The sequence below is a fragment of the Jaculus jaculus genome, chromosome 8, assembly GCF_020740685.1.
Source record: "Jaculus jaculus isolate mJacJac1 chromosome 8, mJacJac1.mat.Y.cur, whole genome shotgun sequence".
Classification (NCBI taxonomy): Eukaryota; Metazoa; Chordata; class Mammalia; order Rodentia; family Dipodidae; genus Jaculus; species Jaculus jaculus.
The window spans coordinates 91,375,476-91,402,843 of record NC_059109.1 but is presented as its reverse complement, the minus strand read 5'-3'; the positions used below and the strand labels follow the sequence as shown (position 1 = coordinate 91,402,843).

At 40.6% G+C, this 27,368-nt stretch overlaps 1 protein-coding gene across 1 annotated transcript in view; it reads right to left on the bottom strand.

Annotated features, from left to right (window-relative positions):
• The window catches only part of LOC101596825 (SLX4 interacting protein), a 211,312-nt gene that overhangs the window by 48,061 nt on the left and 135,883 nt on the right, over positions 1-27,368 (bottom strand). The window contains 2 exon segments of the mRNA XM_045157544.1: positions 12,008-12,128; positions 17,725-17,814. Coding sequence (XP_045013479.1) covers positions 12,008-12,128; positions 17,725-17,814 — 211 coding nt within the window.

Below are 27,368 nucleotides of genomic sequence, written 5' to 3'. Positions count from 1 at the left end.
GGGTTCTTACTGACATTGAATCTGTTTCTCTTTCACGCTTCCTGATGGATATTAATATAAGTGATATAAAACTTAGCTACTAGGAAGTTAAACATCTTGGCACCATGACAGGAAGTCCTAGCCTGAAGGGGTGGAGAGGATGTAGAGAACAAGCAAGCTGGTAACTGCTCCAGGCACTAGCCTGGGAAGGCTACTGCCAAGTATGGGCATGAAACTACCAAGAGACAAACAGGTCATGGTAAACAGTTTCCACTACACCTTATCATCCTATACATAAAAATTATATGCTACCCCTCTGAGAAAAGGCCATTGCATTATGGTGGAATGGGGAGAGCACTCCTTAATTAGTATCTGTTAAACATGGTGGGGGGTAGCAGGTATCACTGACTTTCAAGTCTTCAACCAGGATGTGTCAAAGGAAAAACGGCCTAGAGGACATCTCATCATTGCCTTGTGCCCTCACCTCTGTTCCCAACACAAACACACATATGATATGTGGCAGTATGGCCCAGGCAAGTATGGTCCCAATGTGCTAGATCAAACCATAATTTTCACAGATAAGTCTGCTGTCCTTGGCTGGGTAAAAGAACCACAGGTCTCTCATCTGTTTGTCACTATTAGACATGGATATCAAAGGCCTAAGGATGCAGCTCATGGACAAAAAAAAAAAAAAAAAAAAAAAAGGTCAAAATTAGAACTATGACAAACCAAAAGAAAGACTATTCATCTTACCTGTATGCCAATCTAAGGGCTGGCAGTTTTATCTTTTATTCATTTTCTTCCCACTTTTGGCAGACAGGAGTGCTAACCAGATCTACCAGGCTTCCCAAGGGAATATGCCTTTGGAATATAATGATAAATTGTCAGTCAGCAAAGAGCTGATGAAAAGCAGGGCTCTCAGTCAACTGGCACAACTTCTTTAAAAGAAAAAAAATAAAAAATAAAAGAAGCCCTGGGGCTGGAGAGATGGCTCAGTGGTATAAAGGTACTTTCTTACAAAGCCTGCGGGCCTGGGTTTGATTCCCTAGTACCCACATAAAGCTAGATGCACAAAGTGGCGTAGATTTCATTTGAATGTAGTGGTGGGAGCCCCCAGAGTGCCCATTCTCATTCTCTGATTCTCAAATAAATAAATAAACAAACAAATTAAAAAACAAAAACAAGCCTTAAAAATTACCACTTGGGGCTGGAGAGATGGCTTAGCAATTAAGGCACATGCCTGCAAAGCCTAATATCCAGGTTCGATTCTCCAGGTCCCACGTAAGCCAGATGCACATGGTAGCACAGGCATCTGCAGTTAATTTGCACTGGCCAGAGGCCCTGGCGTACCCATTCTCTCTCTCCCTAATAAAAAAAATAAAAAATAACATCTTAAAAAAATTACCATTTGATGACAAAGAAATTTCTGGAATTCCAGAGAACTATGGGACCTGGTAGAGTTACTGAGACCTTTTTAGCTTTAAGACATTCAGTAATTTGGAAGCAAATTTTGCATTTTTAATTGTGAACAAACTCAGGCAGCTTCAAAAATAACACTGGGCATGAATCATTGTAAAGGCTCCAGTGGAACTGGTACTATAATTTGTAGCTAAGCAAAGACTTTAAGAGGCTCACTGTCATCTTTTTAGGGTAGTGGGCTCAGGGGGAAGGGGTTGGGGAGAGAGCAGCAGTATACTCATAGGCCCATGGGATCATTCTATATTAAGGTCTACATTTCACCAAAAATACCTTCTGAAGATTCAAATCAGGTTGAAGATAGATAGCCACTCCATGTGGTAAGAAGAATCCTAACCTTGTTTGAAGTCTTGGTCATTGGACATTTTTATATTTTAATCCTCATAAAATTAAGTAGACAAAGTATAAGACATGACGACTCTGGCAATGCCCCTAATAGGTAACTGTCAGTGGAACATCACCCTTCAGAGTTCTATGAGTTTCATCTCCTGCTCATGTCTTGCAGTCACCCCAACTTTTGAGTAAGCAAAGTATCTTGAGTTGTCATTGCTGCTTTAGGATACTTTTGGTAAAAAGTCTAAAACTTCCAAGTTTTACAAATTGCCTATTCCTGGAAAAATAATCTCTGCTGAAATTGTGGCATATTCACCAAGGGGGCTTATAGGCACTGGCTTTCATGATTGCCCTTTTAAGCTTTTCATGTGTGGATGAAAGCACATAAAATGTTTTGACTGAGTACATTATGGGGAGAAATGTAAATAATATCCAAAGCTATTTAAACACATGTGCAAAAAGAAAACACATGTTTCCACTGTGTTCTATCAATACTGGGGAAATCAACTTCTACTCTTGATGGATTGTGGCCAGAGAAAAAGAACTGTAAATACTAAGCATATTTAACAGCATATACAACTGAAAATGTGCTGTGCTGGTTTACTATTTATAAAACCACACAAGTGCCTATTTCTTCCTTTTTTAGTCCTCTATGTCTGATTGTGAGTCAGAAACCTACCTACACTCCCTCTGCTGTGTCTGTAATACCGTCGCATCCCTGTTGCCAGTGTGCACACTGTGAGCTCTGCTGTATGAGCTGACTCACATAAGAAGTGATGATAAAAATCATGTTATTTGTCAAGGACCTGTGTTTACTCAGGCTCCACAGATGCTGGCTGTACAGTATTTTTCACTGTTGTTAACGTGTAAAAGTAATGCTGAATGAAGGGAAGTATATGGGTGGTGTTTTAGGCAAGTTTGCACAATGTTTTCTGAGAATGCCTTGACATGGAAGAAGGGCAGGACTCAAAGGGGAAAAGTATCTCACTTCCAAAATTTGTTTTAAATAGGAAAAGGCTCTTTTTTCAATGGGCTGGGAAAATAAATACAATACAAAACAAAACACCACATATAGAAATTTGCACTCAAAGGGACAAGAGAGAGAGAAACTCACAAGCAAGCCAGTGTCTGAAGAGTAAGAAGAAAGCTTTCTTTGGCAGGAATTAGGCATTGCATCAGGCACTGGGGAAGGGAGGGAACATGTCTCAGACAGAGGGAAGAATAGGAAGAACTTGCTTGTTTTGGCGATTCTTGTCTTTTTTAATTTCTTTGTGTAAATGCCCACTGATTCCCTAACATGGTGGTAATATGCCCCACCACCATAGGCTGCAAGGGAGGTGGATATGGATGGAAAGGGAGGAAACCTGGACTCTTCCATCTTGGCCATCCGGACACCATACCTGGGATGCTGTCACAGAACAATGAGCAGATTGGCTGGAGCCATAAGCTAACATTTTAGAGGAATGCTCATCTGAGAGCGGCCAAGCAGAAACCTCTGCAGACACAAACCACAGTGCCCAGGAAAATTTAATTCATCTGATATTTTCTGATGGCCTGGCTTTCCTAGATGTTAACTATAAGGAAAAATTACACACAATAGAATGACAGGGTATAAAAACAAAATTACTCTTCACAAATATCCAGGGAGCTGTTCCAACAATACACTGATCTACATGCTTTGACCAAGAAGATAAGCTACTTTGGGATCTAGTGTTTTCATCTCGTGCTCAGAGACCAGAAATACAAAGCTGAAAAGATGCTCACATGGTAATTCACATAGAATACTGTTTCTGGCTAATTTAAAGAGAACCGTGAGGCTGGAAAGGTAGTTCAACGGTTTAAGCACTTGCCTGTGAAGCCTAAAGACCCAGGTTCAGTTCTTCAGTACCCATGTAAGCCAGGTGGCACATGGATCTAGAGTTCATGTCCAGTGGCAAGAGGTCTTGGTGTGACCCTTCTCTCTATTTCTTTCTCTTTCTCAAATAATTAAAAAACCAAAATATTAAAGATAACTGTGCTTTAATAACTAGGTGAAATGTTATTAAAATCAAACACATGCACACAGCATTCTCCTGAACTGAGACACAAAATAGTTAGACATTAGTCAGAGGTACTGTTATACTGTATGACACTTAGTGGCTACAAGTTACTTGAACTCCAACTCTAGTTTTCAGCTTTGGAGCAGGGATTAAGAATGGCAGTTGTGGGGCTAGAGGTATAGCTCAGTGGTAGATCACCTGACTACTTGTATGAAGCTTGAGGTCAATCCCCAGCAAGAGAGGGGAAAGTGGCTAAAAAGGGCTGTGCCAAAGATGGGCCTAGCATCTGTGAAAGAGCCAGCCCAGTGCTGCCACCAGTGGCTGGTGTTCAGTAGTGTCACTAGCATAGTAATGCTAACGGATGAGTGAGAGGGGATGGGCTAAACTCAAGACATGTCCAACCTTCTGACACTATGACACTATGTTGTCACTTGCAAGGAAGTATAAAAGAGAAAATGATAGCAATATAACAGATTAAAATGTCAGTAAGAAGCTTTCAATTTTTCAGGGTATAAAGGATGAGTTCAAGCTCAAGAAACACACAGTTAAGTTACAAAAAAAAAAATCAAAAACTAAAACCTCATAATGTTTTAAATAAGTTTATGATTTTGTGTTCAGCCACTTTCATAGCTCTCCTGGGCCATAAGTTGCACGTGGCCCATGGGCCAGGGTTGAACAGGAAGGAACACATTTTCTGTCCCTTTGCATCAAATTTCCCTGTCTTACATGGAGTAGGATGCGGCGTTGACTTCGTGCAAAAGCAAGAAGTCACTCACTGATGTGAAACTCAGACAGCACTGTCATCTCTGCTTCTGCTCTATGACCAGAAGTGCTGCAGTGGAAGAAGGGCACAAAGACATGGGACCAATCACTAGTAACAATTCCGTCATTTCTCTCAACATCTGCTCTCCTCCAAAATGTCTGGCTGTCCAGAGCACTGTTGTGAAATGGGAAGTTTGCTCAGAGGAGCAAAAGCAATGCATGCAAATGCTGAAAATAAAGAGCGCTGTGTTCTGGGGACCATGGGTTGGTCAAGGTGGAAGGACAAACTGATGGATGACTAGGCGAATTTTCTTGGTGTGCTGACTGACCAAAACCATGTGGGTAAGGAACCCCTCATCTTTGGAAAAAAGGGCTCCCCTTATACTCAGAACCACCCTAGAAGACTGCCAGTCTCTAGTCCTGAGCTTTTCCAGTATTTCTTTGTAATAGCCAGATTGCTCACTGCCTGAACTTGGACCTGATCCACTCTCATTCTTTCCAACAAAAGGATAATTCAGTGGGAGAACTGGGGTTCCAGCGTCAGAACACACTATGGGGTACACTGAGTTAGACCCAGCCAAGCACAACTTGCTACAGGATACCATGAGAATAGACAGTCTGCGTGAGGAGCTCCAAAAGAATGCCACTCTGTGCCAAGTGGCTTCCTCATCTCCCCAAACTCCTTTGCAACGTGGTTTCAAGCTGCTCCTGAGTGAACAGCTCTCTTGAGGGTGGGGACAACTTGGGCTTCCACAGCTGATTAATAACCAGACAGATGGTGTCGAAAAACCTATCAAAGCCTAAGAGTGGGAAATCCTCTGGCGACTGGGTGGCCAGAAAAACCACAATTAAAACCCAGGACTGGACATGTTGCTTGACCTCCTAAAGGCCATAACCCAGTGGTACCAGGTAGGAACTTGTGTTTCAACTCATGGTATTTCTGGCTTGTTTCTTGGTTGTGTACATAGCTAAATACAATGGAGAGAATGCTCGAGACCCTTCTTAAAATAAACACTCAGGGGAATGGGGAGATGGTTCAGTTAGTGCAAGCATGAGGACTTGAGTAGGGATCTCTAGCACCATGGTTATAGGTCAGAATGAAAGCACTTGCCTGTACTGTTTTCCTTGACATAGCAAGCATTCATTCAGATATATGAACTGGGGTTCTTTTCTGTTTCTCTTTTCTTTAAAATACACCGGCAACAGTTAACTTCATAATTTAGTCAACAAATTAAGGATGTGAAGGAACCAGAGGGCAAGCACATACAATACACACACACCACCATGCAGACATTCTAAGCCTGCAGATTGGACTTAGAACTTGGTTATCTCTTTTGGAGGAGGTGGAACACATTTTCTTTATATCTGGGAATGCTATGTTGTAAGGTGACAGCATGTTATCATTCAGAAGCTCATGGAAACAAACAAGAAGCCAAGAGGAAAACTTTAACTGGTAAGAACATGTGTCCAGGAACCCAAAGGTTTGACTGTTCTCCTTGCATCTTTATAAACCTCATACTTCTAAGATGATGGCCCCATACTTTGTATTTACTGACTCACTTGTGACTGGGGAGCAGCTATGAGATCTAGTTTTGCTGTACAGAGCTGTGGCCACAAGCTGGGCCATCTCATCAGGCTCCTGATCATCAGTCACAAGCTTCAGTGACCCGTATACTGAAGGTGTCCACAACTTGTGGCTGAGCCTGTCCTGTATGTGCAGCTTCAGAACAGTACTGTCTGGTCCACCCAGAGATCCCAGGAGCTTCAGTCAGCTTCTGGACTAAAGGGCCAGACCCATTCTGGCTCATATCATGTGGATAAGAAAGTAGATAACAGAGGATATTAGGCAACTATAGTTCCTGACCTCAAAGGGTTTCAAACTGGGCCTACCACATTTTTGACAGTAGAGGTGGGAATGAATTGGAAGGAAAATCAGTACCCTGTGGTGATAATCCAAGAGCTGATTAAGAAGGACCTTGACCTAGGGAGTGGCACTAGGAAAAAAGAGAAAAAGACAAGAGCCTAATCTGAACCCATACTGTAAACACACAGTTCATGCAGGGAACATATGCAAGCATACAGATAATAAAAATCATAGGCCTTGATTCTTCTGTTTACGTTTTGAACCATTAGACAAAAATGTAAAACCACTAGTAATACCCAATTTTGGGCAAGCCTATGGAAAACTACTGAGGCAGAACTGATAGGAACTGATAGTTATATATTACAGAAATCTTCCTTACATCATTAATTTTTGCCAACTATTGAAACAACTGTTTAGGTGTTAGGTACTGATAAGTACTTGTGTTCAGATATTCAGTGACTGAGTCTGAGGTCATTCTATTATGAATGAAATAGCCTCAAAGTAGTTTATGGAGTTTTTATGAAGAAAACTGGAAACATGAATATTATTTTAGTAATGAGCAAGGTTACCAGCATAAAGACTTCAGCTTCTCTAGGATTACACAATAAGTACACATGCCATGCCGAGGCATGTTACCTTGACATGGGTCTGCAAGTTCAGGGAAGTGTGTGCACAGCCCAGCCCAACAGGAACCTCAGCACCAGAGGAAACAATCTGTGCAGAGATGGTGGATAGTGGTTCATGTTGGAGACCAGCAGTTTCATGTGAGGGAAAACGACGAGGAACAGAAGTAGTTTTCTTATTTATTTATTTATTTACTTACTTATTTATATGTTTATTTATTTAGTTATTTATTTGACAGAGAAAGAGAGAGAGAGAATGGGTGTGCCAGGGTCTCCAGCCACTCCAAACAAACTCCAGATGCACGTGTGCCACTTTGTGCATCTATCTGGCTTATGTGGGTCCTGGGGAATAAAACCTGAGTCCTTTGGCTCTTTAGGCAAGAACCTTAACTGCTAAGCTATCTCTCCAACCCCAGAAGCCGTTTTCTGTGCCCTAGAGTTCAGGACATGGCAATTTGGAGATGAGGTCCTGGGAATGACAAAAAGTCACTTTTCTTCAAAGGGAGAGAGGAAGACAAGTATACACAATAATAAGACAATGTGATACAGGTTATGGAATGTTAAATAGCAAGCAATATAAGATCAGAGTAAAAAGGAAATAGGAAACTTGTTGGAAAATAAAATTTGAGGGCAGACTTAAGTTTTCCAGGCAAAGAAAAACATATAAAATTAAAGGCAGAGACATATAAAGAAAATAGGTTTGCTGGAAACAGGAAAGAACAGGTAGGGAAGTTATGGCAATTCTCAACCTAAATACGAATAGGAAAGATCAAGGCCTTAATGGGACCAATTACCTATCAAATACTTATTAAGTCCATATTGCATGTCATGACCTGCCCTGCATGATGGAGAGACAACAGAGACCATATGGGGCAGCATTTGTCTTTGGGTGGCTCACACATTTGTCAAATGATAAAAGGGTGCTTGGACAGAGTACACTGCTCTGAGAAGTGGGCTTTGACCAGAGAGCTAAAGATGACACAGGAGAAGGAAATGGAACTTCGGAAGAAAGGAGTTAAATCAATGGTAGATTGGGCAAGAAGGAGAAAGTGGTCCAAGCTGAGGCTAGAGAAGCAACTCCCTGGAACTATATAGCCTTTATCCTGAGAACTCTGAGGAGATTCTAAATCCTATATGTACATAAAAGTCAGGCCCATGATTTAAAGAGATTTCCTATTCAAGTGTGGATAGAACGTGGCACATGGGGCACAGTACAGGAAAGGCAGCCAGCCAGGTGCCTACTGAGTTTCCAGGCAGAGTGGGAGTGGCTGATGGCTGTAGAGAAGGAGATTGGCCATAAGGTAAACCTCAAAAGATATGCTTGAAGGCGGTTAACATCAGGAAGGAGACAAAAGATGGGGCTACTTTTAAAGAGAGGGTCAGACAGTATAGCATTTTCGAAAGTGAACACAACAGTATTGTGTTAGTACCATGCTGCCATTCTCTGGCACCCCACCACAGTATCATCACATACCTCACTACATGGAGTTCATTCTACTAGTGGTCAATGGAGGCTTCATGAAGCACATGAAGTCTGGTTTGTGGTTGTACAACTAAATAAACAAAGTCAAGGGCAGATGGCAACTACAAAAAAATCATTTGCAACTAACATATCATTTATAGCATTAATACTCTTAAACTGTTCCTATAGGTTAGATGGTGTGGTACCTGTCTATACTCCCAGTACTTGGGAGGCTGAAACAAGTGAATCTCAAGCTCAAGACTGGACAACTTAGGGGGACCCTGTTTCACTGTTTAAGAAAAAAAGAATATGATGGAGAAAGAAAAAAAAAAAAAAACCAAAGAGTTAATGCAGTACTATAGCACATACCTGGCATATATAACCTTGAATTTAAACCCCAGCAAAATACACAAATATACACACATGCACACACACATATTGACATCTTACAAAATGGCAAAACCGATGAACACTAAATCAGAACTACTATAAAAATCTGAAATACTCAAATATGAATATTAGTAGGATGCTCATTATACTATTATTTAAAATTATTACATGCAATATAAATAAATCATACCAATTAATCAAGAACACAGATATTTAATAGAATATAAAGTTTTGTTCTAGAAAATTCCCCAGAATTTATGTTTAAGAGAGAAAATACAGGAAAAGCTTTAAGATACTGGATTCAACAATGACCTCCTAGGACATGATATCAAAAGTATCAGAGACAAAAGATGACATGGACATACAGTTTTATAGCAACCAAAAACTTGTGTGTCAAAGTATACTATCATGAGAGTTAAAAGGCAAACCCGAGAATTGGAGAAATATTTCCAATCAAATATCCAATAAGGAATAATACATAAAGAACTCCTACATATTAACCCCCCTGAACAACCCAATTAAAATGGATAAGGACCAAGACATTTCTCTAAAGAAGATATATGACTATCTAATAAATACATGCAAAGTGGTCAGTATCACTAATCTCTAGGAAAGTGTCAAACAAAATCACATTCAGATATTGTTTCACATATATTAGGATGACAATTATCAAAATAAAAGTAATTAAGTATAAGTAAGGTTGTGACAAGTGGGACTCTTATGCACTGCTGGTGGTAAAATTATATAGTCATTGTGGAAAATACTGTTAGTACCTCAAAAAAAATTAACAGATTAATTATGTGATCTGGCAGTCATACTTCTAAGTCTATATTCAAAATAACTGAAAGCAGAGACTTGAACAGATCAAATGTATACCACTATAAAAATGTGGAAACAATTTGCAGTACTTTTTCACTGCTAGGACAAAGCATCTAGCCAAAATCAGCTGATGGGAGAAAAGAGTTAATTTGGCTTACAGTCTCAAGCAGAAGCTCCATGATGGCAGGGGAAAGCATAGCATGAGCAGAGGCTGGACATCACCTCTGCCACAGCAGGTAGAAAACAGCAGCAGGGGAGTGAGCCAATTTCTAGCAAGGGGGAGCTCCTCTCAAAATGCCACCAGCTGGGGAACAAGTATTCAGAACACTTAACTTTATGGGAGAACATGTGATTCAAATCACTGTGCAACCCATGGATGGATAAATAAACAAAATGTGGCACACACTGGGATATCACAAAAATAAGCCAGACAAAAGGGCAAATGTTATATAATTCAACTTATATAGCTATCTATATTGTTCAAATTAATAGCCCCAGTAAGCAGAACAGTTGTTTCCTGGGGCTGGGGGCAGAGGACAGGGAGCTACTATATAATGAGCTTAAAGCTTCCATCTGGATAACAGACCAAATGTGGAGAGTTGGTGATGGTGATGACTGCACAACAGTGTGAGCATACTTCAAGTCTCCAGAATGCACACATCAACATTGCTACAGGATAAATTCGATATGTATCTTCCCACGATAAAGAGTTTTCAAATGCTGGTATATGAAAGAACTTTTGTCTATATATTTGGTGGGAAAAATAGGTTATACAATTTCACATACAATACGTTCAGTTTTTTGTTTAAAAATCAACAGTCTTTTTTTGTTTTTGTCCTTTTCCCCTTCAGGGGCCTAAGGAAGACTGTTATCTTGGAGCCAGAACTGTGATTCCTTCTATGAGTGAGGCTGAGAAATCGAGTTCTGAGCTCCTTTCCCTCAGCAGTCAGAGAAGCACAGAAGGGCTGGTTGAGAGTCAGTACTGAACAAGCCGACTATAGTAGCAACCACGGAGATAGAGGTCCTGGCGTCTGGCTCCTTTCCTTTTCCTTTTGTCCCAGTTAGAAAGGGAAGCTAGCCAGGTCTGCTGGGGTATAAAGGAGACAAACAGTATGGCCTTTCACAAGCTTTATAGTACATCAAGTAGGCAACCAGAAGGCATCAAGTAATGCTGTATTGTTTGCACTGAAAATTCCATTTGTTTAAGCTTTCATTCTGGGAAACATAAATCTACCTGTCTACTTATCTATATCAAGGTGAGAGCACTCAGGATCAAGGAAGCCTTCCGAGGGGTTACTTAACCCAGTACTTTCCTGAGAAGCTGTTGCAGTACCTTTATTGGGTTCACACCAGTCCAGTCACTCACCATATTCTCAGAACTAAAATGACTGATTGTATTTGTGACAAGGAGTGCTATGAAATGATGACTTAAAGCAAATTAAATGCACACATGTGCATGTGTGCACACACATATATGAAGCACAACATAAACGGAGCAGAAAGAACCTTAGGGTAGAAACCACAAGAGCTAGGTTTAGGTTCCAGATCTGCCATGTACAGCCCAAGCACTCCTTCAATCAGCATGTCCCTGTATGTGTATAACAAGCACTGTCATCACAATGGCCTTGTACTTGGACAAGCCACTCCATCTTGCAATGTCACAGTAAAACAGGTGTCTCAAGGCTAGTGCCCTTCATGTTTTCGGGCTGATGATCCTTTATTTGGGTGGTGAGAGGGGCTGCTCTGCACACTGTAGGATGCACAGTGCCATTCCTGGCCTCTACCCATTCCACACCAGGAACATCCCACCTCTTGCCAAAAATGACAACCAAAACCCTGCTCACATTCCCACATGTCTCTTGGGAATAAAACCTCCCCCCCCCATTTGAGATCATTTGAAATAGAATTACATGTATGAAAACATTTTAAAAAGCACACAGTCCTGAATCAATTTAAGTCAGTATTAATATAAATCTGTTTGTAAGGCTATTTGTCAAAAGAAAAGAAACCCTTAAAAAATTTACAGTTTCCTTAGGAATGTTTTATTTGCTATTTTTATACATTTTGCCTACCATTAAAAGCCCTTCAGGGCTTTTTGGTGTTGTTTTTTATTTTTACCCCCACACAGTATCTTCATTACAACATGTTTTTTAAAATGTATCACTATGCTAGTATGACAGTCAGAGTCAAATATATTTGCAATCTCTACAAAGCAGGAATTTTATTTTCTCTGTCCAAAATCAAAGTGCTCCATGCCTACCTTTTAAGGACAACGGACTGGATCTTGTGAATTCTGTATTTGATGGCCTGTGCTGTTTATGAACTCCCAAGTACTCCTTAACTCTTGAATCAATGGTTTCCTTTAACAGCAAACAGACTTCCTAAAGTAAATTAAAAAAAATGGATATAACTTTCTACTTTAATATCATACAAAAGAATTAAATCATACACAATAAAAAGCCACTGCTGACCATCCCATTTGCTTTTCACTTTATGAACAGATGATGAAAAGAATGCTACTTGTGCTTGGGGACAACACTGCACATTTAGATGTGCTATTGAAGACTGCACCAAGCCAGGATGTTGGTTTATGGAGTCAGCTGAGACATTCATTTCACTACTCTCTGCCTCAGTTTCACAAGTCCAAAAGAAAGATTTAAAAGCTTACTCCAAAATTAGGGTCAGATGTGAAGTCAAGAATGTTCTCATATAAATATTAGTTCATTGTACTGCGATGAATAGAAGAGACAAGCCAGATGGAGCCAACACTGGCTGGCAGCAAGGCCCTAGGGAATGCTGACGGTGGCTGGCTGAGCACTGTAGCCAGGAATGGAGGCAGGAGTAAGAAAATACTCCCATATGTCATGCATAGGCATGGAGAAGCCAGGCCTCAGCCTGCAACAGCACAGATACCCACTCTCATTGCACTGTTGCCCTGAAAACAGGTACAGGACTGCCAGATCATGTGCTGCATGCCCCCACTGTCACTGTAATGCTGCCCTGTCCATAGGTCCAGGACTGTCAAATGACTGCATTTCTTCCAGTGCAGCTAAAGACAGTGATAGTTATATAAAAAATTTCCAGTTTTTAAATATGGCTTAAACTTTTGTTTTCAGTGTAAACACAATCATTCATTAGTTTCTGACCTTAGGTTTTCAAAACTACTAGAGGGAGTAAAACATTGAATAGTGGGTAACTAGATTAAACAGACAACTAGAAATAGATCATCTGAATTTCTTCCTTGCTCTTGTTGGTGATGCTGGATACATCTACTTGCTTTGGTTAAAACTGTACTATATTCAACTATCAAAGATGAAATTGGGGTCGGAGAAGACAGCTCAATGGTTACAAATGCTTTCTAAGCTGGGTGTGGTCACGCACTCCTTTAATCCCACCACTTAGGAGGCAGAGTTTGGAGGATTGCTGTGAGTTCAAAGCCAGCCTAGGACTACAGAGTGACTTCCAGGTCAATGTGGGCTAGACTAAGACCCTAGACTGAAAAAAAAGCATGAAGAATGCTTTCTGAACAAGCATGAAGGCCAAGGGAGTGTGAGATTAGACTGAGTTCTATTCTCCAGCACCCATGTAAGCAGCTAGGCATGGCCACACATATCTTAGTCCTGTAGGGAGCAGAGACTGAAGAATCACTGGAACTTGAAAAAAAAAAAAAAAAAACCCCACAAAATCCAAAATCAATAAAAGCCTCAGACTCAAGGAAATAAGCAGATGAACAATGAAGGAGGAGGGTACCCATTGTTCTCCTCTGTCTACATGTACCTGCAAGGGACACACATACTCACACACATAACCCCAAAATAATGAAAATTACCTCATTTCTCTGAAATAGATTAATATCTATTAGGACATAGAAATACAGGTTTTGGTCAATTACAACACAGTGCATCACTAACACATTTTCTGGAGGTTTCATATCAGCTGGCTTATATATTTGTGGTATTTATAAAAGAAAACAAAACTTCAAAAGTCCACATGTGCATTCAGAAGACACTACACCGTATTCTCTGCATTACCAGAAAATGTAATCTATGGTAGGAAAAAGGGGGAGATGCTCCACATAAAACTGATAGTTAAGGACAAATAAATTTTGGATCAAGTCCCAGTGACTCTGCAGCAGGCTCAGAGGCATTCAGGTCATTCAAACCTGTTTCACTGGTTTCTTGAAAAGCCATCTCAGGTTGGTCGTTTAGAATCTTCATAATTACATGAACCAGGTTTTAACCTGACCTGAGAAACAGTCATAGTGAAACTTTTCTTTTACTGTAAATACTTGTATCCTTCAAATGGTCTGACACCCTTGATTTAACTCATAAACAGAAGTTTCTAGGTAAAAACACAAGCACAGGTCTCCTCTCTCCTGCTTTTCACTTAGAAGCCCCAGATGGAAAGGTTTGTGGAATATGAGGATATCCCTTCGTAGATGAGTGCTTTGGCAGCCTTGTCCCATAATGTTGTTTTAGCAATTAAATAATTTTGCTTCACATGCAGGGTTCAACTATGACTGATCTAGAAAATATGTGGAAGACATACATGGCAACAAGGATTGTTAAAATTTGGCCATGAATACCCTATAAGGCTGGAACTAAAAACAGTAGGACAAAAATAGAGCATAGGACCATACGCATAGTTTCTTTCCCCCTATAGTTACAGTCACTCCCCTCTGTGAATCAGGTTTCACAAACAATAGATGGACAGTATGCAGTGTGGCCAAAATATCTAGCAACTGACTGGACCCTATTAAGTATTAAGTATCTTCTTCAGACTCAAAGCAATGCATGAAAAGGAAAAAAAAAAAAAAAAAAAAAAAGCAGCCAGTAACATTTGAGGAGCAAATGAGAGAGAGGACCAGTTAAATTAATGAGTGAGTGAGAGCTACACGACATCTCTAGGCTAGCAGGGGCCATGTTTGCTTCCCCAAGTTTACAAATGGGGCAATCAGAGTTTGATTGTTTGGGTACAGAGACTGCTGGAGCTGGTCTCAAAATAAACATGTATTTATTACATGTAATTAGTTCCATTTTCTGAGAAGGAACTGGATATTCTTAAGACTTTCACTATATAAGTCACTATTAAAATGCCATCAAATTGGTTGTTCATGAACTCCCAATCATGAGATGATCTAATGACTTCAAAAAAAATTAAAGGACTGAGACAGTGAAAATATGTAAAGTTATAACTTTTCTTCAACTCTCCTTTGCCAGGCCACATGCATACATGACACCAGAGCAGCCTGAACATTAGTGAACATATATTTTAAAGGATCAACTTAAGGAAGAGACAGCAAGTCCCCAACTTCGCTTTGAGAGCAAAGCTTGGTTGCGGGCCTGCGTAGATCCTGGCAGTGCTTCTCTATAGATCCTACTGTTCATACTGTGGCTTCTCTGAGTCCTGCTCATGGCCCAGGCATAGGCACTAGCTGGAGGCAGCTGTGTATGACACCTTGAAAATAGCTAGCACTCTCAGGCATGGTGCTACACGCTTTTTATCCCAGCACTCAGGAGACAGAGGTAGGACGATAACTGTGACTTAGTGGTCAGCCTGAGACTACACACTGAATTCTAGGTCAGCCTGGGCCAGAGTGAGACCCTACCTTGAAAAACAAAACATAAACAACAACAACAACAGAAAAAAAAAAAAAACCCACAGAAGAACAAAATAGCTATCACTTACGTTTTGCAGAGGAGGTAAGTCACACACCTTTATCTCTAGAATTTTATGTCAACAAGTCTTTTGGGTCTAACTCCCTAAATATAAATAAAAAAAATACCTATTGTTAAAAAAAATCTATTGCTGCAGTGGTAAAGCTGACAGGATGTGGGAACATTGGGGCCTGGAATGGGGGATTCTAAAAGACAAATCAGAAGCATTTTGGGGTAAAGGCCCCTTGTGTTAACAGTCATATTCAGGGAGTCAATGAACTGATGTGAACATGTGTCATTAAGCTAAAGTTTGGAGTAGGAAGGAGGTGAGTGGTGAAGAGAGACACTGACCTGATAAATATTACTTTCTCAAGACATGGACAGGTCACAGCCAATTTCCTGAATGGTGAAATCATGAGACTGAACCTTGTACCTTCTCTGAGCTTCAATCAAAATAATAACAGCTAAGTCCTGATGACACTACTTCTTTACTGAAAATATATTTTCCTATAATTTTGAGGTTGTGGGAGAGCTTTAGTGATTTCCAAAAGATGACCGGGAGGGGGGGAACATTACAGAAGAGATTTTTCTTCCCACCTTCATTAGTTTCTTTATCACTTAATAAAGATTACTCTTGTTTAGTTCTTTAGACACAATGGCAAGAAATGAATAGCCCAGGAACAAGCCTTAGCCTCATTCCCTAGCCCTGGACTCAGGTGAGCAGGAAATGAAGAGCATACTGGGAACCAGGAGCACCACTCATTGGCCACCTCAGCAGTTTGTGGTAAGTAAGAGTAGAGAAATTGAGGAGACTGCAGCTGGGGGAGGTCAACAGTGCAGATTCAATCCTGGAGTCATGGGGGTTAGGGACACTGGTCTTCACACTACCAGAAATCAGAGTGCAGCTACTTGGGACTCCAACATAACTACTAATAACCTACTATTGACTAGAAAACAGTCAAATGATACATATTTTCTATGCTAGATGTGTTATATATGGTTAAAAAAATACTCAAGAACATTTACTGATGACATACAATGTATTGGGGAAAGGCAAGCTATTCACAGGGCACTGGCTAGCTCAGTTTTAAGTAAACTTTCCCATCCTTTAGCTCACTGTAACAGCAACAAACTTCTTACAGTAATTTATACTGCAGTAAATATGGGTAGTAAGTGATACTTTTCTTCTTCTTATTATTATTTTTTTTGGTTTTTCGAGGTAGGGTCTCACTCTAGCCCAGGCTGACCTAGAATTCACTATGGAGTCTCAGGGTGGTCTCGAACTCATGGCGATCCTCCTATCTCTGCCTCCCGAGTGCTGGGATTAAAGCCGTACGCCACCACGCCCAGCTTCTTATATTTTTCAAATATTTCCAGAACACAAAATTTACCTGAGAGTATCTTCAAATTATTACAAATCTCCTAAGATGTCATGTGTGTATGGACCCACAGTCCAAATATGAGTTGTTCAAGGGTGAATTACACATCCATACTCAACTATCTGCAATACGGACTGCCCAACATGAGAGAAGAACAGGTGGGTATCTCTGCTTGTCAAAGACCCATGACAATGAAGGGATGGTAGAAGATGAAAGATGAGGAATCACACAGATGTGATGATTAGCAGTGTGTGAACCTCCACACCTGCTCAGGTATGCAGTTATCCTTTCCACCACCCAGATCATCCCTCCTTACCTAGAATAGTTTAGCCTCACTTATAGACCTTTTAAATTCAGAGAACTATCTACCACTTTCCAAACAAAGGGATGGAAAATTTCTGGTTTAAAATTATAGAGTTGGGCTGAAGAGATGGCTTAGCGTTTAAGGTGTTTGCCTTCAAGCCCAAGGATCCAGGTTTGATTCTCCAGTCCCCACGTAAGCCAGATGCACAAAATGGCACATGTGTCTGGAGTTTGTTTGTGGTGGCTGGGGGCCCTGGTGTAACCATTCTTTCTCTTAAATAAATAATTAAAAAAAATACAATCATAGAATCAGGGATGGGGAAACAGGCAGGTGATCAGGTGCTTGCCTAATATGTAAAAGGCCTAGATTCAGTTCCCAACACCACACATATGCACACACACAACAATCAGATTGCTGACATAGAAACACAGGAAGCATATGCATGTGTCACTTTTAAAAGGGAAAAGAAGTGCATATATGCATGTTTAGCACTGGGAATGCTATTATTTTTCAAGGGTTAACCACTACATAATACTTTTTTCTGTTACCATTAATGAAAATGAAAGCTAGAAAGAGGTAACATTTCTTCCAGTAGCTACAGAAAGAACCAGTGTTTAACGAGTAGGTTTTGTTGTACCTCTTTCTTCTGTTCAGAAAACCAGCTGGTATCTTTGTTTGAACCTTGTGGCAACACGTGAAGATCCACCAGCACGGCAAAGTTGTTACACTGAAAGACATCAATGGCAGAGTCAGTGTCATTGAGGCCCAGCAAACAAGAAGAAAGAATTTCACAAATTCCACTTGACTGCTCATGATAAAATGGCAACAAAGACAGAAACCTTAATGTAAGACAATGTCACAGGTTATAACTTACTGCTTTTCACAGGTGTGTCACTTACAGTGGAAATGCTAAAAATAAATGCAGGGTTAACCAGGATAGAAATGAGAAAACATATATGGGCAACACCTCAACAGGAGGATGCCCAGATAACTCAGTGGCAGTTAGAAGGGAAGGATGACAAACATGGAGAAGTTAAAACGGGTAGTATCAAGTAGGCTTCAGAAAAGAACAATTCTATACACAACCAGAGCCCTCCTTTCTTCTCAATAGGAAAGAATCAATAAGGATTGGCTGGACCAAATAGCTTGGGACAGAAAGAAAAACCCAGAAGAATGAGAAGAAACCAAAGAGAGCAAGGAAGATGTTGGGATACCATTTACCATAATGTGAGAAAGTTTTATTAAAATATGCTACAAACTACACTGGGCCTGTTCCATGCTTACCCTATTTGCTAGTTGCATCTGGCACTTACAAACGTACGTCCATGTTGTTCAACAAGATAGCCAAGAGCCACATGGTTTCTGAGTACTCAAAATGTGGCTATTGCAGCTGAAAACTTGTTTTAATTTTAAAGTTATCTTTATTTTATTTTTTTATTTGCTATTTTTATTTTTTAATTTTCATTTAAAAATTTATTTAATTTCACTTATTTTGAGAGAGAGAATAGGCACTCCAGGGCCTCCAACCACTACATACAAACTCCAGATACATGCGCCACCACCTTGTACACCTGGCTTACATGAGTACTGGGGGAACTGAACCTGGGTCCTTAGGCTTAGCAGGCAAGTGCCTTAAATACTAAGCCATCTTCTTCAGCCCCCTTAAGTTTTAATTTTAAAATGCATTTCAACAGCTTCACATGCTTAATAGTGTGGTACTGGACTGCAGAGATACAGACCGGCAAAAAACTGTGACCTTAGAAATCCTTGTACAGTTTCTGAGTGATCTCTGAGGCTTGCAAGAATACTTTAAACAAATGATTTTGGAAAGGGAAGGAATGGGCAACCAAGACCATGGGTTGAGGATCTAAGACACTCAGAGGTTCTGTTTACAAGCAGCAGGCAAAAGTCACTTTTGTACCTCTCTGGCTAAGCAGATTTTAGATATTTTAAAAAAAAGTGAAAACATGATGAAAGTAGCTTCAACAAATGGTGTTAGAACAACTGATATAAATATAGAAAAGAAATGAAACTTGACATTTGCCTTTTTTTAAAATAATTTTTAAAATTTATTTGAGAGCGACAGACAGACAGAAAGAGGCAGATAGATAGATAGAGAATGGGCACGCCAGGGCCTCTAGCCACTGCAAAGGAACTCCAGACATGTGTGCCCCTTGTGCATCTGGCTAACGTGGGTCCTGGGGAATCGAGCCTTGAAACAGGGTCCTAAGGCTTGACAGGCAAGCGCTTAATCGCCAAGCCATCTCTCCAGCCCAACACTTGCCTTATTATTGTATATAAAGCGTCATTTGAGATTGACTCTCAACCTAAGCATGAAAGCCAAAAATTATCACCTCCACCATTAGGGCAGGAAAAAATTTCTTACAAATGATCTGAAAAACATGAAATATTGAAGGAATATTTGTTGGTTCAATTGGACATTGTCAAAATTAGAAACTTCTGTTCAAATGAAAAACATCATTAGAAAATGAATATGTATGCCACAGACTGGAAAAAATGTATTCATAAATACACATCTGATTGGTATTCAAAATATGTAAGAACTCCTACACATTGATGTTAAAGAAAAACAAACAATCTGAGCTTGAGCAGACACTTCACAAATAAGGGAAATGAATGGCTGATAAGGAAATGAAAAGCATCTTGTTCCTCAGGCAAACAAATTTAAACCCCCAAGAGATAAACCACAATGCCATCAAAATGATGAAAAGTGACTGATGGGACACTACACCAAATGTCAGCAAGGAGATGGAGCAGCCCAAATGCTCACATACTGCTGGTAAAAATGTAACCTGGTTTAACTACTTGCCAAATGGTATGTCAGTTTCCTACAGCTGCCAGTATTTACTTACTGGCTAAGCCAACAAATCCACCCCAGATATTTACCCAAGAGACATGAAGCTTTTGTGCACACAAAGGTGTATGCAAATGTTCATGGACGTTTTATTCATGATAACCGGGCTGAAGACAGCCTCAAAGCCCATCAACAGGAGAATAACCGAGTTGTGTTAGAGTCACACAATGGGATGCCACTAACCAAACTATTGACACAGTCAACATGGATTCATCTCAAAAACTTAGGAAGCAAAAGAAGCCAGACCCAAAGAATGTGCATGGCATGACTGTATTTACATGAAATGCTAAAACAGCAGAAACCACGTGTGTCGAAAGCAATGGAAGCAGTGACAGTGACGAGCCAGTAAGAAACTGACAAAAACATTACAAAGAGACTGTGTGCCAATGGGAATGTTCTGGGGCCTGATGGGGTTTCTTACTTGTACGCTTAAACATGGTTCTTTTTCCTGTAGGTAAATGATGCATCAATCATAATTTTTAAATGCTGTGTAAAAACAGACATATTTGTTGACAGGTATTCAGACTATATTACATCTCTGAGAATGTATGGGTCTTCAATGGCCTCCTATATTATGTTAAACAGTATGCTGTGACTCACTCAGCTACAGTTGCTTGTGTGTATTTTATTGTAATGAAAATGATTACAGAGAATATTAGAACGTTATAGAAAATATCCATGGTAAGATTGAGGATTGTTTTGTGAAGTGTAGGCTGGTGCACGCATTTCTTAGTGTGGATTGTGGTAAACAATGTTTGAAAACCATACTCAAGTATATTATTAGGTTCAACATTTCTTCTCCATTGTAGATTACAGATCTAACCTTTTAGGAGTTTGCTGCCACCAGGTGGAATTCCAGTGCCACAACCATATGATTTTAGCCAGGGACTGTTAATATGTCTGGGATCTGAAGCCAGCTGATGAAACTCATGAAAATGTTCTTAGAATGTTTTCAAAGACATGACAGAGATTAAAAAGAAAACTGATTACATTGAAGTAGTTACCAAAATTTAAAACAAAACAGAATAATTGATGATACAGTAATATATACACGTTTTTAAAGACACTGACATCACATAGTGGAAGATTCAGTCAGAATGATTATTTTCAGATAGGGACACCAACTATCATATGAAGGTAGATGTAATTGCTAATGGTCATAAATACAGCTAATACTATTTTATTTTGAAAGCCTACATTCATTAGAATTTGTTCATATAAAGATATAACTTTTACTCCATCCAAGTCCACTGAAACTCCCAACTCTATTACAGGACTGCTGAGGTTTGAGGGAGTCTCAACAAAAGCTCCTTTAAACCAGTGTGGGATGTGTCCCCAACATCTTACTGAGGTTTCCTGTAGGTGTTTCACCCAGACTCCTGTCTCAACCAAATTTTCTGCTATGGCTTCATTAGCAAGAGCAAGTCAAAATTTAAAGAGTGATCCCTGAATAACTCAAGCTGAGAGGTCTAATTTCTAGTTTTCTCACTACTTTGTGACTTTCACAGTAAGCAGAGTGGTTAGAATGTGTTTTTCTTCTTTAAATAAATCATGTAACTTTACAGTGATAATTGAGCTTCCCTAGGTTTCTATAAGATTCCATTGTGAGGTTCTCCCTCTGTAGCCAGCAGGCCTTGGTTCTCACACAGGAGCCTGCTCAAACTCCCACACTAAGTGGAGACATTTTGCCTCTAAAGTCCTCTGCTCTCAAAGTGTCACTGCTTTTTTCCCCATGAGTAAACAGAAGTGAAAACAAACCCAAAGCTTCTCATCACAGCAGGCTGCTCACCCTCCCTTTCTCCTCCTCTGTAATTGGAGGTTATTTCTACTCAAAGAAGATAAACTCCAGCTCTCTTCAGAGAGGAGTCACTCAGTAACCACCAATTCTTTCTCTTGCCAGCAAAGCTGGTCACTTTAAAGGCCAAGCTGCCTCTTTAACAGCGATGAGCAATAGCTTTGTATCCCATGCAGCAGTTTGTGTATGAACAGCTCTGTGTCTATCTAGCTTCAACCCTCTCGACCTGGAGGCATCACACCAAACCCTGGGAGTAACCTCATCTTGTAGATTTCATGTTTTGGCATAGGATCGGTTTTCCATTTCTGTTTAGTGAATCTGTGATTCCCACACTTCTAAACGTGATGCTAGCAACTACAGCATGAATACAGGCTTGTGCAGCAGTACTGCAGGTGCAGAGGAGGCCATTTTTCACGTTCATCCACTTGGCACGGACAAATTATATTTACCTGTCTGTCCTTGACAAGGGACAGACAAGAAGCTAAACAAATCAAGGACTGGCCTTCCTCGGGCTCAAACCACCAACCTTTCAGTTAATGGTCAAATGTGCTAACCGAGTGCACCACAGAGACTTGAATTTTATCTTTAAAGAGTTCTTGAAAACAACAACAACAACAAACGCTTGTCCTCTTGCTGTGCTATTCATAACATCTACTTGGAATGTGAGGGCTTTTCCTACAGTGTTCCAGACAGTCCTTCATTGTCACCACAGGGCAATCTCTAACATAGGGATGAATTGCAGCCTCAGTAGAACCCACTCCTACTGCAGCCTGGAGCTGGCCTCCCAGCACACCAAGCCTCTCTTCAGACTCCGCCTCTCCATGACCCCCACTGCTTGAAAGATTGCTGCTATACATCCTCCAAGCCAACCCAACCACAGAAAGCTCTGTCAAGTTCTAAATAGTTCCTCTTCCTTCTCTGAGGCAGACATTTTCTTCATGTGCTTACAGACTTCACATTAAGTGGCAGGTCTATGTCAGACCAGGAGCTCTGGTAGAAATGAGTCCATGCCCATAACCTGGGAATCCTCAGTACAGTTCACTAGCAGCTCCCAGAGTATGCTTTATATTTAGTGAAGGGAGAAAGAACAAACTAGCGCTGATACTTAGGCAAACCACATCAAGCAAAGTTAGGACTCTAGTCCTTTCTAGGGTTAGGACCATTGCTATTTAGCCCAAAGCTTTGTACGATGTCCTCTCTCTTTAGTCCCAACAAGTGTGTCATCACCAATGAAAACTTGCATTTTGAATTAGCAAGACAGGGACCCTGGGGCTTCTTTGTCACATTAGTCAAGGATGTTGGTGATTTCAACTTTCCTAAGAATTCCAGAAATATGACTTATTCTATTTTATTTTCAAGACTTAAGAAGGGAGAGACCTTGTCTTCTGATTTCACATTCAGTGGAACATAATGTTAGCCTGTCTCTCTCACACATAGATCTCCATAGCGGGTTCAGAACTCAGAGATGCAGAAGGCATCCTCTTACTCTCTCATCAATTCATTTACTAAACACCTGCTGGTTTTCACAGGGGCACCATGCCAGGAGTGGGGTTACAGCTACAGGGTACTGCTGCATGCATGACCATAGCATACTCTCAAGGACCACAGAGAGCTGAGTGCTACCAAGCTAGCTGAGGCAGATCAAAAAGGAAATGTTGAATGACTTTGTGAATCTCAAGTAACAGAGCAAGCAGTGGAGAAAAATAATGAGCAGCACTGTTCATACATTGGCTAAAAAAAGAAGTTATGACCAACATAAAGTCTTCTAATTGCATATGTATATCATCTTTGATCAATGCTGCTCTCACTCTTGGTTAGAAGAACCTACTATTTACAGATGATAGAGAATAGCAGGGAGACCCAAGGCTCATTGGAATGACAACAGAAAGCTGAATGAGGGTCTAATATAAGACAAGTCAACTTTATCACATCTACCAGGGTTCAGAAAATATCAAAAAAGAAGAGGCAGATTAAATATGAGTGTTGCTCTCATTGTTAGCCAGAGAATCTTCTCCAGGGAGGTGGCAGAAAATACTGAGAAGACTCAAAACTCATCAAAGCAGAACAGAGGCTGCTGAGAGTTCAACATGGAAGGAGATTTGTAATATGCCCTCCAAGGCTTAAGAAACTTATAGAAGAGGGGGTAGGAAGAATGTAAGAGCCACAGGGTGGGAAGGTGTACTGGGAGGCATTGTCCTCCTTATAGGAACTATCTGGTACAACCATGACCCCATAGTGACTACTATTGGGAATATGACCAATTTGCAATAGCTTCATATATTAAAGTTTCCAATAATATTTAAAATTAAAATGGAGAAATGGCTTAGAGGTTAATGCATTTGCCTGCAAAGCCAAAGGATCCTGGTTAGGCTCTCCAAGACCCACATAAGCCAGATGCACAAGGGGTACATGCATCTGGAGTTCATTTGCAGTGGCTATAGGCCCTGGTGTGCCCATTTTCTCTCTCTCTCTCAAATAAATAAATAAAATGTATTGTTTTAAAAGTTACCTTTAGGGCAGGAGAGATGGCTTAGTGATTAAGCGCTTGCCTGTGAAGCCTAAGGACCCCGGTTCGAGGCTCTATTTCCCAGGACCCACATTAGCCAGATGCACGGGGGGGGGGCACATGCATCTGGAGTTCGTTTGCAGTGGCTGGAGGCCCTAGTACACCCATATTCTCTCTCTCTTCCTTTCTCTCTGTGTCTGTCGCTCTCAAATAAATAAATAATTTAAAAAAATAAAAAAAATTACCTTTAAAAACAGGTTTTTGCCAGGCATGGTGGCTTGTGTCTTTAATCCTGGCACTTAGGAGGCAGAGGTAGGTGGATCACCCTGAGAATACAGTGTGAATTCCAGATCAGCCTGGGCTGAGCTAGAATGAGACCTTACCTCGAAAAACCAAAACAACAACAACAAAAAAGTTTAAGAAAAAAAAGAGGTTTCCCTAGCTCAGTATGCTTTGAAGGACAGAGAAGAATTAAGCAGAGGGGCTAACATGGCAAGAAGCTTCAGGTGATAGAGAAATCCAAGACAAGTAGAGGAAGCAAGGAGACTGAACTCTCTTACACAGGTGAGCAGAACAGGGGCACACAGCAGAAAACCACCAGACCATTCAAAAATTACCTCTACAGTACAAACAAGAGATGAAGAAAGGTGATACTGAGGAGAAGGTTCAAGGGAAGACAGGAGCTAGAAGGTCTGGTTTGATATGAGAGGGAGGAAGGAAAGGAATGAACTCTAAGCTACTTGAACAGTTTCCAGCCTCCCCATGGGAAACTCATACTTATAGATCTGCTACTGGGAAGCAACACAAGTGGTTACAGGCATTTTTATTTTATTTTATGTTTATTCACTTTAGAAAGAGAAAGAGGAAGAGAGAGATTGAGAATGGGCATGCCAAGGCCTCCAGCCACTACAAAAGGAACTCCAGACACATGCACCACCTTGGGCATCTGGCTTTACATGGGTCCTGGGGAATCTAACCTGGGTCTTTTGGCTTTGCAGACAAGTACCTTAACTGCTAAGCCATCCCTTCAGTTCAGTTAATAGCATTTTATGCTGATGTGACATTAGGGATTTAAGGTAGCTACAGCAACAGGTCAAAGACTTAAAACTGAGAACAGTTTAGAGAAACAAGAGTAAACACTGACAGTGACAGACCTGCACAAAAGTCACAGCATCATCCTAAACCTTTACAACATTTGTCTCTCAGTTCCCCAGATGCCAGTATAAAGTGAATGGCAATCAGTCTACAGAAAGGTGTTAGTGTGAGAACAAGGCAATCATTCCCAGCACTCAATCCAGAAAGAGTTTTCTCTTGTAGAGTTTTATACAAATCCTAGCAAGTACTCTGAAGTGTCAATTTTACTGAATTTTAGGAGAAATATTAAATATTCTCATATTATACAAGTTATGTCTATCATGCAGTATGAGAATTAATAATTACATAACTATTAAAGAAAAATCAGGGTTTTTTTTAGTGCCACTTAGATAGTACCCATGTTCTAGGCATTATGGTAACCTTTACCCAAAACATTCAATTTCATTCTTTTTTAAAAATTTTTTTTATTAGTTTTGTATTCAGCAAATACAGGCAGTTTGGTACCATCATTAGGCTCATCCGTGACCTGCCCCTCCCCAGTGGCCCCTCCTTGTTGATGCAATAGTGGCACACAGCCATGGTGGGGAACCAACTGCTCCTGATCTGGCTGACTGATCCCCTCAGTGGTGCGGGACCCATAGCTGGAGCTGGGGAACAAGTCAGAACCACATCCAAACATAAGACCACTCTCCAATATCAAGTTACCATCAATCATGGGGTATAAGAGGGCCTATACCTATTAAACTCTCTATTAAAAAGGTAAGGGTTATCTCATTTGTCCTGGTGCTAACTTACTCTCCAATGGAGATTCTGCTTCTCTTTTTCAGATAGATGTAGGTCCTAAGGAGAGAGCCAGCCCATCATTCCTCAAAAAGGCCCCGACTGAAACTAAGGAAAATTGGCAAAACAAGCAAAGGTGCTGTTTTCCTGATGAACCGGATACCAGCACAAGGGGGAAGGAGACCAACACAGAGAAAAATGAATTTAATTATTATTATGAAGCACAATTATTATTCTTATTTCATAGTTAATAAATAGAATTGAAGAAGAAAACAACTAGTTCAAGCCTATGTCTGCAAATGAGTGACAGAGCCAAGAAACACATTTGTGACACTTCAAAGTTTACTGCCACACAACACTTCTGGTAATGACAGAGACATTCTGAATGGGTTAGCGCCTTCCTGTGCAGCTTTACTCCATGCTTGAAGGGATGTACCAAGACCTGAGAAGCAGCCGCCACTGGTGCTGCTGCTGTGGGCATACCACATTGGAACAAGAGTATAGTAAAGAGTGGAATCCCCATGGTAGACAGACCCGGAGATTGGGCTGTTACAGAGGAGAGATGGGAATGGGAAGGAAGATGATGGAGCACAGCATCACAGTAATGAATAATGCAGAAATCTGGGTACAGGTGTTGGAGGTAGGCAAAGAGTTCTCATGACATTAAGAACCCCCTGTCAGAGCTGGAGAGATCGCTCAGAGATCAAAGGCACTTGCTTGTAAAGCCTGATCATCTTGGTTCAGTTCCCCAGTAGCCACAAAAAGCCAGATGCACAAAATGGCACATTTGTTTGGAGTTTGTTTGCAGTGGCACTAGGTACTAGCATACCCATTCTCATTCTTTGTCTCTCTCCTTACAAGTGTGTGTGTGTGTGTGTGCGTGTGTGTGTGTGTGCGTGTACATACATGCATAAAGAATCCCTATGAGGGAGAGCAAAAGTAAAGAAAAGTTAGGACAAACATTTTGTCAAGACAATCAATTCCTTTGGCCTGTTCCTCATGGAAGATAGTGGATCAAGAAATCTAAAAGCTTGGGCTGAAGACATGGCTTAGCAGTTAAGGCACTTACCTGTGAAGAATAAGGACCCAGCTTCGATTCCTCAGTACTCACATAAGCCAGATACACATGGTGGCGCATACATCTGGAATTCATTTGCAATGACTAGAGGCCTTGGCATGCCCATTCTCTCTCTCTGCCTCTTTCTCTCTCAAATAAATAAATAAAAATTA